The 13,093-nt window shown below is 46.5% G+C and overlaps 1 protein-coding gene across 3 annotated transcripts in view; it reads left to right on the top strand.

Moving 5' to 3' along the window:
- The window catches only part of LOC8031570 (putative protein kinase C delta type homolog), a 257,938-nt gene that overhangs the window by 173,944 nt on the left and 70,901 nt on the right, over window positions 1-13,093 (top strand). For all 3 annotated transcript variants that reach the window (XM_029979728.4, XM_029979727.4, XM_029979729.4), the window contains exons 6-9: window positions 1,456-1,516; window positions 4,655-4,811; window positions 5,191-5,222; window positions 7,241-7,326. In XM_029979728.4, coding sequence (XP_029835588.3) covers window positions 1,456-1,516; window positions 4,655-4,811; window positions 5,191-5,222; window positions 7,241-7,326 — 336 coding nt within the window. The remainder of the gene's footprint in view (window positions 1-1,455; window positions 1,517-4,654; window positions 4,812-5,190; window positions 5,223-7,240; window positions 7,327-13,093) is intronic.

Raw genomic sequence — 13,093 nt, 5'->3', positions numbered from 1 at the left:
TGGTCCCTGTGCTGGAACAAAAGTTCGGGGTCCCTCAATCTTGGCTCACACTTACAGTCGCGACAGTGCATCGCAAGATGAGAGTATGCACACCCCTTCAACGAACTCTGGTGCTCTCTTAAACGGATGTTCAAACAGGGCCCCGTTTGACCAATATACATCCACCCACATGAGAAAGGTTTCCCATACACTGCTCCCACGGTGCATGATACGAATTGTGTGCCATGCTTTACAGTGCAGCCATGACTACTCGAATTTTTCCGCCTACTAACACGCCTACGGACAGTGAGGTGGCGTTTTTGGATTTGGGCTAGCATCGCATCGCTTTTTATCACGTTTAACACGTGCCATCACGCTGCTACGAATCGCCTCGTGATACGCAGACGGGGGCGTACTGCCAAAGATGAATGGTCGTTTTCATGGGTTTTCCTATTAAAATATTTTAGTTGATAGTTAGCGCTCGTCCCTTATTTTTCTCCTTCGTCCGCGCCTGTTTTTCGCGCTGTCTCCTACGAAGAGGTCTCAACTAATTTCACACACAAAATCGTTTAACTATACTTCGTCTCGCCTTAGCGTGGACTAATCGCGAAGGATGTGCAAGCGCGAGCGGGTAGCCTTGGCTGTCTCGATTGGAGCACTCGCCGCACAAGCGCTCGTGCAGCCGTCGAAGTTTTATCACAAGCAAATACCTCGCGCTTTTAGCATGCGCGGCTAACAATGGTCCATGCTACGTTAAAAGGCCTCTGACACGCCAAACATTTTTTTTTCATGCTAGGCGTTCAAATGGCATATCAGGACATTACAAAAAAATTGTTTCACTATAAAGTTGCGTATTTTTTTTAATAAAAATAGAAATACGAGGCCCAATTCAAAGTTCCCGCCAGTGCACTGTGACGTAACAGTGTACCGCAAGGTGTCGGGGCGGTCAGAAGGGAGGCATCGACCTACGTCACTAAAAGTGGGTTCGCCGGAAGTCACGTGAGTTTCACTCCTCGTGCTCTCCGCGACCGTGCCTAAGACTTTTTTTTTTGTTCTGCACCCAACAATTTGCACCCAACAACGAATTGTTGGGTGCGAATAAATGTTTACTCTCTCTCTACTGCATTATTCGTATATATGTGCCAGACCCTGTGATTTACACACGACCCCCCCCCCCCCCCCCCCCCAGACCAGCCACACACGTATTTCACACAAAATTCACGAAGTTAAGATACCCCCCCCCCCCCCTCCCCCATTTCCTTCGAAGCCCCCTCCCAAACGTTTTTAACGTCCCCCAGATTGACAGGTAATAATAAACACGCAACTTTATCGCGTTTCCTTCTCTTCTCCAACGGTTCACGAATGGCGGGAAGCATTCTTCCCCTTCCCAGGTGTTATATGTGCACCTGCCGTTGACAGATGGCGGCACCCGACCGCTAGGCTACCTCCAATGTCGCCGTCTATTTTCTGCCGCAGCTCAAGCTGAGGCCCAGCGGGAAACTCAACGTTCAAGTGCGGCATTTCCGAGAAGGAGAAGGTACGCCCCCTTCTTGTCTCGCACGGATCATGTGCGCGAAAGAACCTCTGTGGCGTCCTTATAATTTGCACGGATATGTATACCTCCGGGAGTGTGTTTCTTCTCGAGGGGAGCACCTGCATTGTTGTCAAAATTGCAACGATCTGGTATACTTTATTGCGCGTCTTATACACATAACATTTAAGGACAGATAAACAACCAAAATTGTAAATTTAAAAAAAAAAAAAAAAAAAAAAAATTTTGACAAACATTGTCAGAGAAAAGGGACAGAATTGTAAATGTCCTATGAAGGAGTTTTGGTAGATCGTACCGATAAGTCAGTTAACGATACCCGACAGCAATACGAGTCACGCGCAAAGGCATCGGCGCGGAGTATCGGGTACTGTTATCGGAGTTACCGGAAACGATCTACTTAAAGACCCCACAAAATCAAAGCATGTCGTAATCGAGTTCTGAAAACTATACACTCTCAAAGGTACCAGTGCTTCCACTTTCCCGCAGAGCACACTGAGAACAAATCACTTCGATCTGTCGAGGGCCCAAGGATAATGCCGAGGCCGTAATCATGTGCAGACCTGTAATGCACTCGCTACAAGTAATCAAATTACTTATAATCGATTAACTTTGGCGTAGTATCCTAATTGTTTAATTACCTTTATTAGGAAGTAATCTGAATAGTAATCTAATTACTTTTGGGAAGCGGTGAAATTACTCGTAACCGTTACTAATTTCCCATTTTTTCTAATGGCGCCCTTTGTCTGGGTCTTCCTATCGGAGGATGGTTTACCGAAATTGGCGAACTAAGAGGATAAGTAGCTTATAATTCGGTTATTCTGATCCAATAATGGGCTGTGCGAACTTTGCGTTTTCAAACCGGCAGCAAAATCATGAATTTTGAATATATGTCGTAATCGGAAAAGGAAAGGTAACTTCTTCAAGTAACGGCCAATTAAGTTTATTGTTGAGTCATCGCGAGTAATCTAATTTAACATTTCTCGACAAAGAGTAATATAATTTTTCTTTTGGGCAACGTGAACAAGATTGTGAGACTAACGCGGAATCGAACGGATTTTCATCACTCGTAGTCGATACAGTGCAAGCGTAAGCCGAGACATGGCGGCAAGCATTACAGTAACTAGAACATAACACTGAGCTATTAAATTCGGAGCGGTATCCGCCCCCTTCCCATTTGGGCCTAATAGCGAAGTCTGAGCTATGACACTGAGCATGGCATCAGCGTGCAAAATGTGGTGCTTAGTGTCACGTCGCAGATTTTATCTCGGGGTCCGAACATAATTACTGCTTCGTCGTTCGCGTGGCTCTTCTTGTGGTTAGCAGTCGTCGGTTTTGGGAATGCTTTTCGGAAACCCAGACGAAAGGGCATTTCTGAAGAATGTAGATCTTATGTCAGGTGGCGGTTAAGAATCTGAAAGAAGCCGCTGCTCCACCCTGATCACAGCCAATCACGTTTCCTTCGCAATCCGCAAATAGACCAAATAGACCACCGATGAGGAGCACGTCGCGATGACGTCCCATACCTCGTCCAGGCTACAGCCTTTCCTCATTGGTCCGGAGTGCGATTCTATGCCGTGGCTGGTACGAGGTGGTTTTTACGGGGTGGGAACGGAAAGAGGGAGGGTGATGAGACCTGCTTGCGGTGGCGTTAAGGGCTGTTCACACACGCAGCGGAGCGCTGCAAGCATAGCGCTGACCTTACGCTAAGCACGCGCTGACGGGAGTGTTCACCAGCTTTGTATGGCATCGTCAAAACCGTTGCTCATGGCAGACGATAAGTAGCTGACGGCACGTGAGCAGCGCTACATCAGCGCTTCGCTTCATGTGAGAACCGGCCTTTAGAGTGCCGAACTCTGATAAAAAGGGGTAGTGGCGCAAAGGCTACTACCGTCGGTGACCGGTTAAGGGGTATTCCGGCGATATCTTGAGCTACCCCAAAGGACTATATCTTCGGAATCACTGGGCATAAATAACACACCCTTTCCGGTATGTTATTTATTATCGGGAAATTCAAAATGGTCATCGTGAAATCGGCGAGTGAAAATGACGCCAAAACCAACATATAAATATACCCGCCCTTTTCAGGGCCCTGGCATCAGGGGAAGGCAGGCTTGCAGGTCGAGCAGGCGGTCTAAAGGTGTACTATGCCGTGCATTTTGTTTCGTGCTGCTGCACGGGTGCTGGAGATAGCTTTCAAAGCATTCAATCGATAGCATGAAACTGCTTGTATAATCAGTTGGGAACAGTCTACAGTCCAAAACGTGAACCCCTGCCTTCCGTTGACGTCATTTTTCCTTTGTTACCAGTAGAGACTTTCACTTTGAAAAACACGATGTGGACCAGAATTAGAAATTCAATAACTTCGTGGAAAAATTTGTATCTTGTCCCAATATTTGGGTTACTATTTCAGAGAGGTTTGTTGGTGTGTTTAGCAAATATTCAGGCGGATAGGGGCCATGAAGAAAACGCCGGAGTACCCCTTTGAAAGTGGAAGCTCCTCCCACCTCTTTCCACTTCAGCAGAGCGAAAGCTGGAGAGGAGGCGACCTCCTCTCAAGCGTTCGCTCTGCTCAAGTGGAGAGAGGTGAGTGGATCTTCCACTCTAGGGAGTATTCGCTGGCGGCCATAGTTGTGTGCGCGGCTGCTGAGCGCTTGCTGATGACGTGCTTCCACAGCTCTTTTGCAATGTGCATTCCATGCCTTCAGGACTGCCGTTCTTAGCATCCTATTCATCTGAGCTCGTTATGAGCACGCACTCTGAGCAGAGCACTCGAATATGGTGTCCGGTCGTATACTCTCAGCCTGCCACCGGCGATAGGTACCTTTGTCACTGGTCACTGTCTCCCTCTAACAAGAGAGAACAGCAGCGTCGTCTGCTCACCGCGCAGGGTCTTGCGTTCGAACGCCGAACGCCAGACGGTGCACGAAGAACGAACGACGTTGATGTCCGCTCTGACTGGAGGGAGACTATGGGTAAGGACAAAGACAGCTGGCCTCCGCGTCTACCCTCTGATTCCTCCCATCAGAGCTCGGCACTCTAACGCCACCGTGCACTCTCATCTTCCCCTCTCCCACAGTCTCACTTTGTATAAATGCTGCAAGGTGTTTGGACGTGACTTTCCAGCGACCCCATTGGAGGAGGAGCCGAAGGTGGCCGGTGGCATCACGAGGCGCCGCGGTGCCATCAAGCACCAGAAGATCTACGAGGTGAAGGGACACAAGTTCATCGAGAAGTTCTTCAGGCAGCCCACTTTCTGCGCCTTTTGCAAGGAGTTTCTATGGTGCGTATACACTATGTATATTTGCTTACCTCCATGAACATGCCATAACGTTGCCCATAGGCCCGCTGTAAGACCGCTGAAGCCTTTTTTTAAAAACCAGTTGCTACTATATACTTGTTCGACGCTTTGGGAGTTTCTAAATGGGATATGTAAGGCCTTTTCCCTATCTCAGCAGGAAATATCTTAATCCATATTCCTAAAAATGACGCAGAAGTTCGCAAAGGGCGACCCCTGATACAAAACCCAAGTGAAGGAAAGACAGATCCTGCATTGCTCTCCCTTCCTCTCTCTCTCTCTTCCTTTCTCTCTGAAGGGTATTTATAATTAAATGCCATCCAGGTTGTCGTTTTTTAATACATGACTTTTTTGTGTGTTACAGGGGATTCGGTAAGCAAGGATACCAATGTGTGTGTAAGTACGCTTCCCTTACATACTTTCGGTTATTTGTTTACATGTACCGCCATTCGAACTCGGAGCGCACGGCTATAAACTGAGACGTAGAACTAAGAAAATAATGCATTTTCTAGGCGCGCGCGTAAAATAGTTCGATTCGAATAGAACGGTGTAATGATCAGCCTCAACTCAGTTAAGAAAACCAGTTCCAGGAGCTTCCTAGCACTTTGAGGCATATAAATGACGGAGTGCTAGCCTGTTCGAAATACTATTCGCACGTGCCTAACATTTTTAGCTTGTATTTTTGTGGTTTTGTTTGTCATTAAATATGTGCATGAGACAATTTGAAGCAAAGTCTTTGTCGGAAACTCATTCAGGATTTGCACGGAGATTCTTCTTTTTGAGCTAAAACTATAAAGGGGTTTTGAGAGGTACTGGGAGTGTGGACACTCTTCCGATAATATTATTTTATGTGTTTTTAAGATTGCCTCCAGCTAGATAATAATTTATTAATTAATAATCTTAGGATCTCTAACAGAAAGCTCGGCGAATGCCTTATTGTTGTTGTACGTTTCCTGAACAACGACTACAAAAATTATTAGACGTCCACTATCCGCTAGAAGGCAAAACGCATTCTCGTGTGTAAGTTTAAATAACGTTAAAAAAGAAACATTAAAGGATTAGTTAACTTCAAACTAATAAACATAAAACAAATCATCTTTCTGTAGGAAAGGTTCGTCCAGAAAACTGAAAGCAAAAACAGATGTAACGAGAACGTTTTCTTATGTATTTTTTTTTGTTTTCTTTCCTTAATTCTTAACTTTGATATGCCACCAGGAGACGCAAAGTTCCCTATACGATCATGTTTGAAGTCCATTGACTTCCTTCCTCACTCCATTCGTTGCCTAATCCGCATTGATCCAGTGGTTCCACTCAGTCTCAAAGCATTGCGTCACTCCATACTACGTAAAAAGACAACGAAATGTTTTGTTGTTCCCGACTCCGCGCGGCTGCGCGTCGCCCATGCAACTAAGGAGGCCCTAGAACCGAACCACCCTTGATACTAACCTCCGCGCTGCATGCCGGCTCGAATATGTCTTCTTCGTTAGTTTTACGGTTTATTCTTTACATTAGCGTCGTTTGAATGCAGCTAATCTGAGCCCTTAATGAGGGCACGCTCCGAATGGCTACAACTATAGAGAGCCTAGATTAAGAGAGAGGGAGCACCTAAAAGATGGAGAGCTTTTGCAATTTAATGGCTGCGGTCGGACATAATGCGAAATGGAGTGTAGCAGACGACCGACGCTTTGTCCTTTTCGCAGCTTACGCTGCAAACGCCACTCGAAAACCACGTGAACTCGTTCGAGTAGTTGGAAACACTCTGAGCTTTGGGCACACTAACTGGCTGACTGCTTCATTACGTAAGAGTAATCCTCTGCAGCTCCTCTGATTACCGGTGCGCTGCTGATCGAGTCATTTGCACGCAACACGGGTTCCCGTTTCCGAAGCCTAGGAAGCATCCGCTTGACGGTGTCGTCCACGCAGCTTCTCTCTTGTATTTCGTTTATCTTATTCCGGAGTTTGTTGACTTCGTTTAATTTGCATGGGGAGTGAACACCCTCGGCTTCCCTTCGATTCCCGTCAGGTCTTACGCGTGCGCTTGTTTCCAGTCCCGCCTGAGGGAAGGAGGCTAGGTAGTACAGAGGCCGGCACTTTTCCTTCTCACTTGCCGTTGTCCGTTGGCAAAGAGGCACTCCTCAAGTTCCATGATCCCGTGACTGGAGGCTCCGTAGGACTAAAACTACCTGTATTCTGAACACGCCATCCCGAAATGTGCAAACGTACCTGTATAATATAATATAAATGGAGTTCAATGGCTTAAGTGCGTCGTCCGCTCGTCCCCTAATAGAGGGAGCGGAGCGGGACTTTTGGACGACGAACGCTAAAAGTGTTGCAATTGTGGATTGTCGCGACGCGATGTGCTTGGCGGTAACAGAATTCCCGCCGTCAACACGCGGACCGTATTCCCCTTGCAGCGTGCCAAGTGACCGTGCACAAGCGGTGCCACGACAAGTTCCTGGCGAAATGCCCTGGGTCCGTCAAGGAGTCGCAGACGACTCTGGCAAGTCTGAAATCCTCGGCTACAGCCGCGCCTATTTCAAGCCACGATCCGGCGTCCGCGCTGCGTGGACACAAAGGCGAAAACGCCGGTTTGAATGACGTTGCCCTTGGGGATCGGGTCCACAGTCGATACGCAGCGCTTCGGAGAGCCGCCCCGTTGCTCGCGCGTTGTCTTCGGGTTAAGGACGTCCTCAAATAGTGGCTCGTGCTGTAGCGAGCCTTCTGAATTGTAGGTGCTGGCTGCCTTCTTGAGGGCGGACTTATTCTCAAGACGCCCTCAATCCAGAAGCAGTGGAACGTTTTGGCAGGGAGGAGGGCTTTCCTTCCAGCGTATTGTTTACTTGAAAGCTGAGACAGTGTCTGAACACTGTCTTTTGCTGCATCATGTATTAGCTGTGTGACCACGGCTTTATGGGACCATCCCGACTGCAAGATTTCTGAGGGCACAGAAAAAATTCAGCCGCTGCGACATTTGCAAGGGATCTAGAGTAGGACGAAAGTTTGTTATTCAACGCTTCGACTCCTAAATGCAATCTGGGCAGGGACATTGTCAACACGCAAAGGGTCAGTAACAGTGTCTCGTTGCATATAGCCATATTAAACTTCAAAATTCACCTGATATTCGTTCACTCGCTCCGCTCTCCCGGCCAAAATCTGCTAGAGAACCGATCTACCTTGCTCATTTTTTTCCTGGCCGTCATATAAAGGAGCCGAGTACAATATGGATTAAGTGGCGTTTTTTTTGTCATGGTTAATGATCGGTTGCCTCAGGGTACTCACTGCGACTTTAGTCTTTTGTCACAATGTTATTAATCTGGTCAGTTCCCAAAGTGACGTTGGCTTGTACATACACTAGATAGTAACTTCAAACAAAATACCCCTCGCTGATTGGCTAAAAGCTTTAACATTCAGTTAATCCTCTCGACCACTCAGTGAGGTGGCAGAATTGCGAGTGCTACTGTTACGTTTGCCGAGGAGTCATTTGACAATCTTCGGTTACTTTGTTATAGGCTTAACAAAGGGCGGGCGTGTCTAACATTTCGGCACCTGCCACTCTTCAAACGATTCCAATTATAATAGTGGTACGGTTAAGTTTCGTTATATCTATAGGATGTTGGCTACTGTAGAGCATATTCGCCATGCTAGGAGGCAGGTGGCCATGTTTCGTGTACACTGCAAGACACTCTTAACGGAAATACGACTTCCAATGTTTTTAGAGCGCAGCTCTTCGGCACCCGTTTCCGGCTTAAGCGGCGTCAGCGTCGCCGTCGGCGTAACCGCGTGGTTCATTATAGGACGCGTGACGTCACTGATGACGTCATCAGTGACGTCACTGATGACGGCATGAGGTCACGTGACCCCGGTGACGTTACATGACCCCCGTGAGGTCACGTGACCCTCGTGAGGCACGGCGACGCCGCTCGGAGGGGAGGAGTGGCAGACAGGATGAGAAGGTGAGCAGGAGGGAGGGGGCCCATACAAAAATGGTCTATGGTCGGCTATAGAAAATCCTTTGTATGGCCGGCTATAGAAAATTGGCCCAATTAGCTATAGCCGCTTCTATGGCTGTCTATAGCTTTTCCTATGGTCTGCCCTATGGTTGTCTATAGCTTTTTCAATAGAAATTTGGCTATCGAATTTTGTATGGTTTAATCTATGGGTCTCTTTAGAAAGGATGCTATAGCCGCCTATGGCTTTTCTTTTGGTTCCTTTGGCCGTCTATAGCTTCTTGTAAGGTCTTCTATAGAGATCTCTATGGCTTACTTTATGGTTCGCTTTAGACACCGTGCTATAGCTGCCTATGGTTTTTCTTTTGGTTCCTTTGGCCGTCTATAGCTTCTTGTAAGGTCTTCTATAGAGATCTCTATGGCTTACTTTATGGTTCGCTTTAGACACCGTGCTATAGCTGCCTATGGCTTTTCTTTTGGTTCCTTTGGCCGTCTATAGCTTCTTGTAAGGTCTTCTATAGAGATCTCTATGGCTTACTTTATGGTTCGCTTTAGACACCGTGCTATAGTTGCCTATGGCTTTTCTTTTGGTTCCTTTGGCCGTCTATAGCTTCTTGTAAGGTCTTCTATAGAGATCTCTATGGCTTACTTTATGGTTCGCTTTAGACACCGTGCTATAGCTGCCTATGGCTTTTCTTTTGGTTCTTTGGCCGTCTATAGCTTCTTGTAAGGTCTTCTATAGAGATCTCTATGGCTTACTTTATGGTTCGCTTTAGACACCGTGCTATAGCTGCCTATGGCTTTTCTTTTGGTTCCTTTGGCCGTCTATAGCTTCTTGTAAGGTCTTCTATAGAGATCTCTATGGCTTACTTTATGGTTCGCTTTAGACACCGTGCTATAGCTGCCTATGGCTTTTCTTTTGGTTCCTTTGGCCGTCTATAGCTTCTTGTAAGGTCTTCTATAGAGATCTCTATGGCTTACTTTATGGTTCGCTTTAGACACCGTGCTATAGCTGCCTATGGCTTTTCTTTTGGTTCCTTTGGCCGTCTATAGCTTCTTGTAAGGTCTTCTATAGAGATCTCTATGGCTTACTTTATGGTTCGCTTTAGACACCGTGCTATAGCTGCCGATGGCTTTTCCTGTGCTTTCTTTAGCCGCCTATTGCTCTTTGTATGGTTTGCTATAGCTCATTCTATAGTTCGTCCTATGGTTCCTTCTACCCATCGTGCTACGGCCGCCTATAGCTTCTTGCATGGTCTGCTATAGAGATCTCTATGGCTTACCTTATGGATCTTTTTAGACACCGTGCTATAGCTGCTTATGGCTTTTCCTATAGTTTTTTTAGCCGCCTATGGCTCTTTGCATGGTCCGCTATAGCTCATTCTATAGCTCGTCTTATGAGTCTCTTTGCCATCGTGCCAAAGCTGCCTGTAGTTTTTCTTTTTACCGCAATCGTATGAAGTGTGAAACAAATCATTTGTTGTCACTGGACATCTTTAAAAAAAACCTTGTGAGACGTGCCGAACTTCATAGCCCCATTTAAAACAAATAGCTAACATTTCAACAAAACAACAACAAAAAACAAATGCACTCACTCAGGTGTTTGCAAAAGCACAGGTAAACAGACACAAGGTATTGTTTTCAAATCTCCTAAAAGTTTATTACACACAGCCCATTCTGTAGACAAGCACACATTAAGCAATCTCTACTATGTGAAGAGGTACTACTGAGCTGTTATACAACTGAGAATATTGTAAAGCAAACAAGAACCAAAGGCAATTCCTGGGTAGTGTCTAGTCCCCCGGCAGCCGGCCGAATTCTACCCCCCCCCCCTTCCCCCCGAAATTCTAATGCCAGTCGTCACTCATTGGCGCTGCAATCAGTTTATCAAAAGACGTTTCATCGAGATCGTTTCATCAACACGTGACGTTTATAAACAACTCAAAATATGTTTTTTTTTTTTTAATAATTTGCCAAGAAGTGGCGTGAACAGGTGGGCTGAGTCGGTGAGCACGCGCTTCAGGAATACAGGCGCGACGAAATGTCCCTGCAGCGTGCAATTCGCGTAACGAGTGCCGACTAAACGTGTGTCCATGAAACGTCTTTCCACGCAAAGGTGTCCATGAAACGTCTTTTCACAAAACGCTGGGAGAATAAGAATGTCAGTATTCTAACTACAATTTTCACATGATTTCAGAGAGCTAATGGCAGGCGACTGCGTTAGAATTACGGGGAAATTATTCTCCCAGCTGTCAGAAGATAGGCACTGCCAGGAGATAGACACTACAGAACGGTCAATTGTCGCCGAGTAGGTTGCAGCGCACTTACGTTCAAAATACCGGACTTGAAAGATGTAATCCGAAATATACGTCGACACGGGCACTGCAGACCAACCACTCAAACACAAAACCGAGAAGGAAGGGATCCATGAAGATTCACCACGATGTAGCACAAGCTGTCATTTGCCGAACCGAACACTGAAAGCATCACAAGAATGTCTTGGGCTTCCTTGAAGAAATCGCTTGTTGCCGACATACGGGTAGGACTTTTCTATCGGGATACCTTTTACCATAGAAGCGAAATCCACAGCAGCCCCGCGGGCCGCACGACACGCGAAACTAGGTCCGCAAGCAGCCTCATTCCGGGATTGGCAGTGGCTAATGCGTCATCCGTCAAACCACGTGATCACGCTCCTTCCGTTACATGCGCACAGAGAGCGGAGTGAAGCGATAAAAAGTCTACGGTTGATTGGTCCGCCGAGTCCGCACCTTCTACAATGCTTTTAGCTTAGGGAAAAAGAGAAAACAGAAAAATTGAAAAGCGGAGCTTCTTCAAGGCCAAAACGGGGGTGCGATCACAAAGACTAATCTTCAGGGGCATACCAACAATGAACACAGCGAGAGAATGTGTCACTTATATCCTGTTGACAGTTCGAGCCAAGGTTGATAGTGCAGTGGATGCTATGTGTGGCCTTGGGCTTAAGGCAGGTGCCGTGTCCAGCGTTATCACCAGCTTCGAGACAGTTGTCACGGGACCCTAACCCGAGACGTGATTGGCCTCAAACACGCATAGCGCCTACTCTGCTGTCACTACCGAGTGAACAGGACAGCTCCATGAAGGCCCCCCAGCTTTTGGACTTTTTTCTAAAGCTGCACTTCCCAGAAGTGACCCAAAACGAGGGAGGTTTGAAGATATCATATTTTACGCCTTGTAGCCCACATTATAATTTAAAATGAATAATTAATGGCGAATACTTTTTTTTTGCGCAGGATGTCCACAAGCAAACAAATAAATAAATAAATAAATAAATAAATATATATATTAATATATATATATATATATATATATATATATATATATATATGTGTCTTTTTTTTTACCAAGCACTTTTGAATTATGTGTACACTGTTAGGTTCGCATTTTTAAACTTAAATTTTGGGAATCTTTGCATCGTTGTGGCATCTATGATTGCGTGGTTTAAGAAATTTGTGTAATACGTTTTTCATCCGTGAGTTCAGTCTATATCACTGCCATCAATTACAATCTCTGAGCACCATGATGACACGTGGTGGGGATGTGTGCTCCAAGAAGCTCTAATGACTTTAATGTCTCATAATTTAAAGAAAAAGAAGAAAAATTAGCCACAGCGCTTGCTGATTTGTTGAATTCGCAGAACAGAGAGATAATAGGACGCACCTAGGGTAGTGCGTGCCTAATGATATTAATTTTTTTTCGGCTGTTATTTGTGTATATTTCGCCGTTCTCGACATGGGCGTTGACGGAGATTGCACCGCTGCTCACGCCCCTGCCGGGGTAAGCTTTTTTGTTGTCACGACACTCTATCGCGCTATAGACGCGTCGATTTAACGCTCATGAAGTCTCGAGAGAACTGTCAATTGTTTAGTCAGAGCAACGACGCAGCAATCGCGAAGTGAGAGACGACTGCGCCTCACTCTGATAAAATGTGAGCGTGGGACTCTCGAGCAGCGTTAACTTGCTGATGATGCAGGGCGCTGCTTTGTCGTTGAAAATCTTTGTCCTGCAAACGCCGGCGAAAACGTTCCAGTGCTCGGCGTACCCTAGGCAGCAGCGCCTGTCAGCGACCGCCCGGAGCCTACTGGCAGTCTGCGAGCGCCGACGATTTATCGTCGCGACTTCAATGGGAGCATTTTATGAACTCCTGCGGCGAACATGAAACACCGCGAACATGAACTTCCGCGAACATAATCCCCGCGACGGCGAACCGCCGGGGCTCGCAGACGGAGGGTTCCGATGCTGTGCGAACGGTTGTTGGAGGACACTGCGTAGGGTATACGCCGG

Source organism: Ixodes scapularis, unplaced genomic scaffold, assembly GCF_016920785.2.
Source record: "Ixodes scapularis isolate PalLabHiFi unplaced genomic scaffold, ASM1692078v2 PGA_scaffold8__174_contigs__length_109621045, whole genome shotgun sequence".
NCBI classification, from domain to species: domain Eukaryota; kingdom Metazoa; phylum Arthropoda; class Arachnida; order Ixodida; family Ixodidae; genus Ixodes; species Ixodes scapularis.
This window is presented reverse-complemented; position numbering and strand designations above follow the sequence as displayed.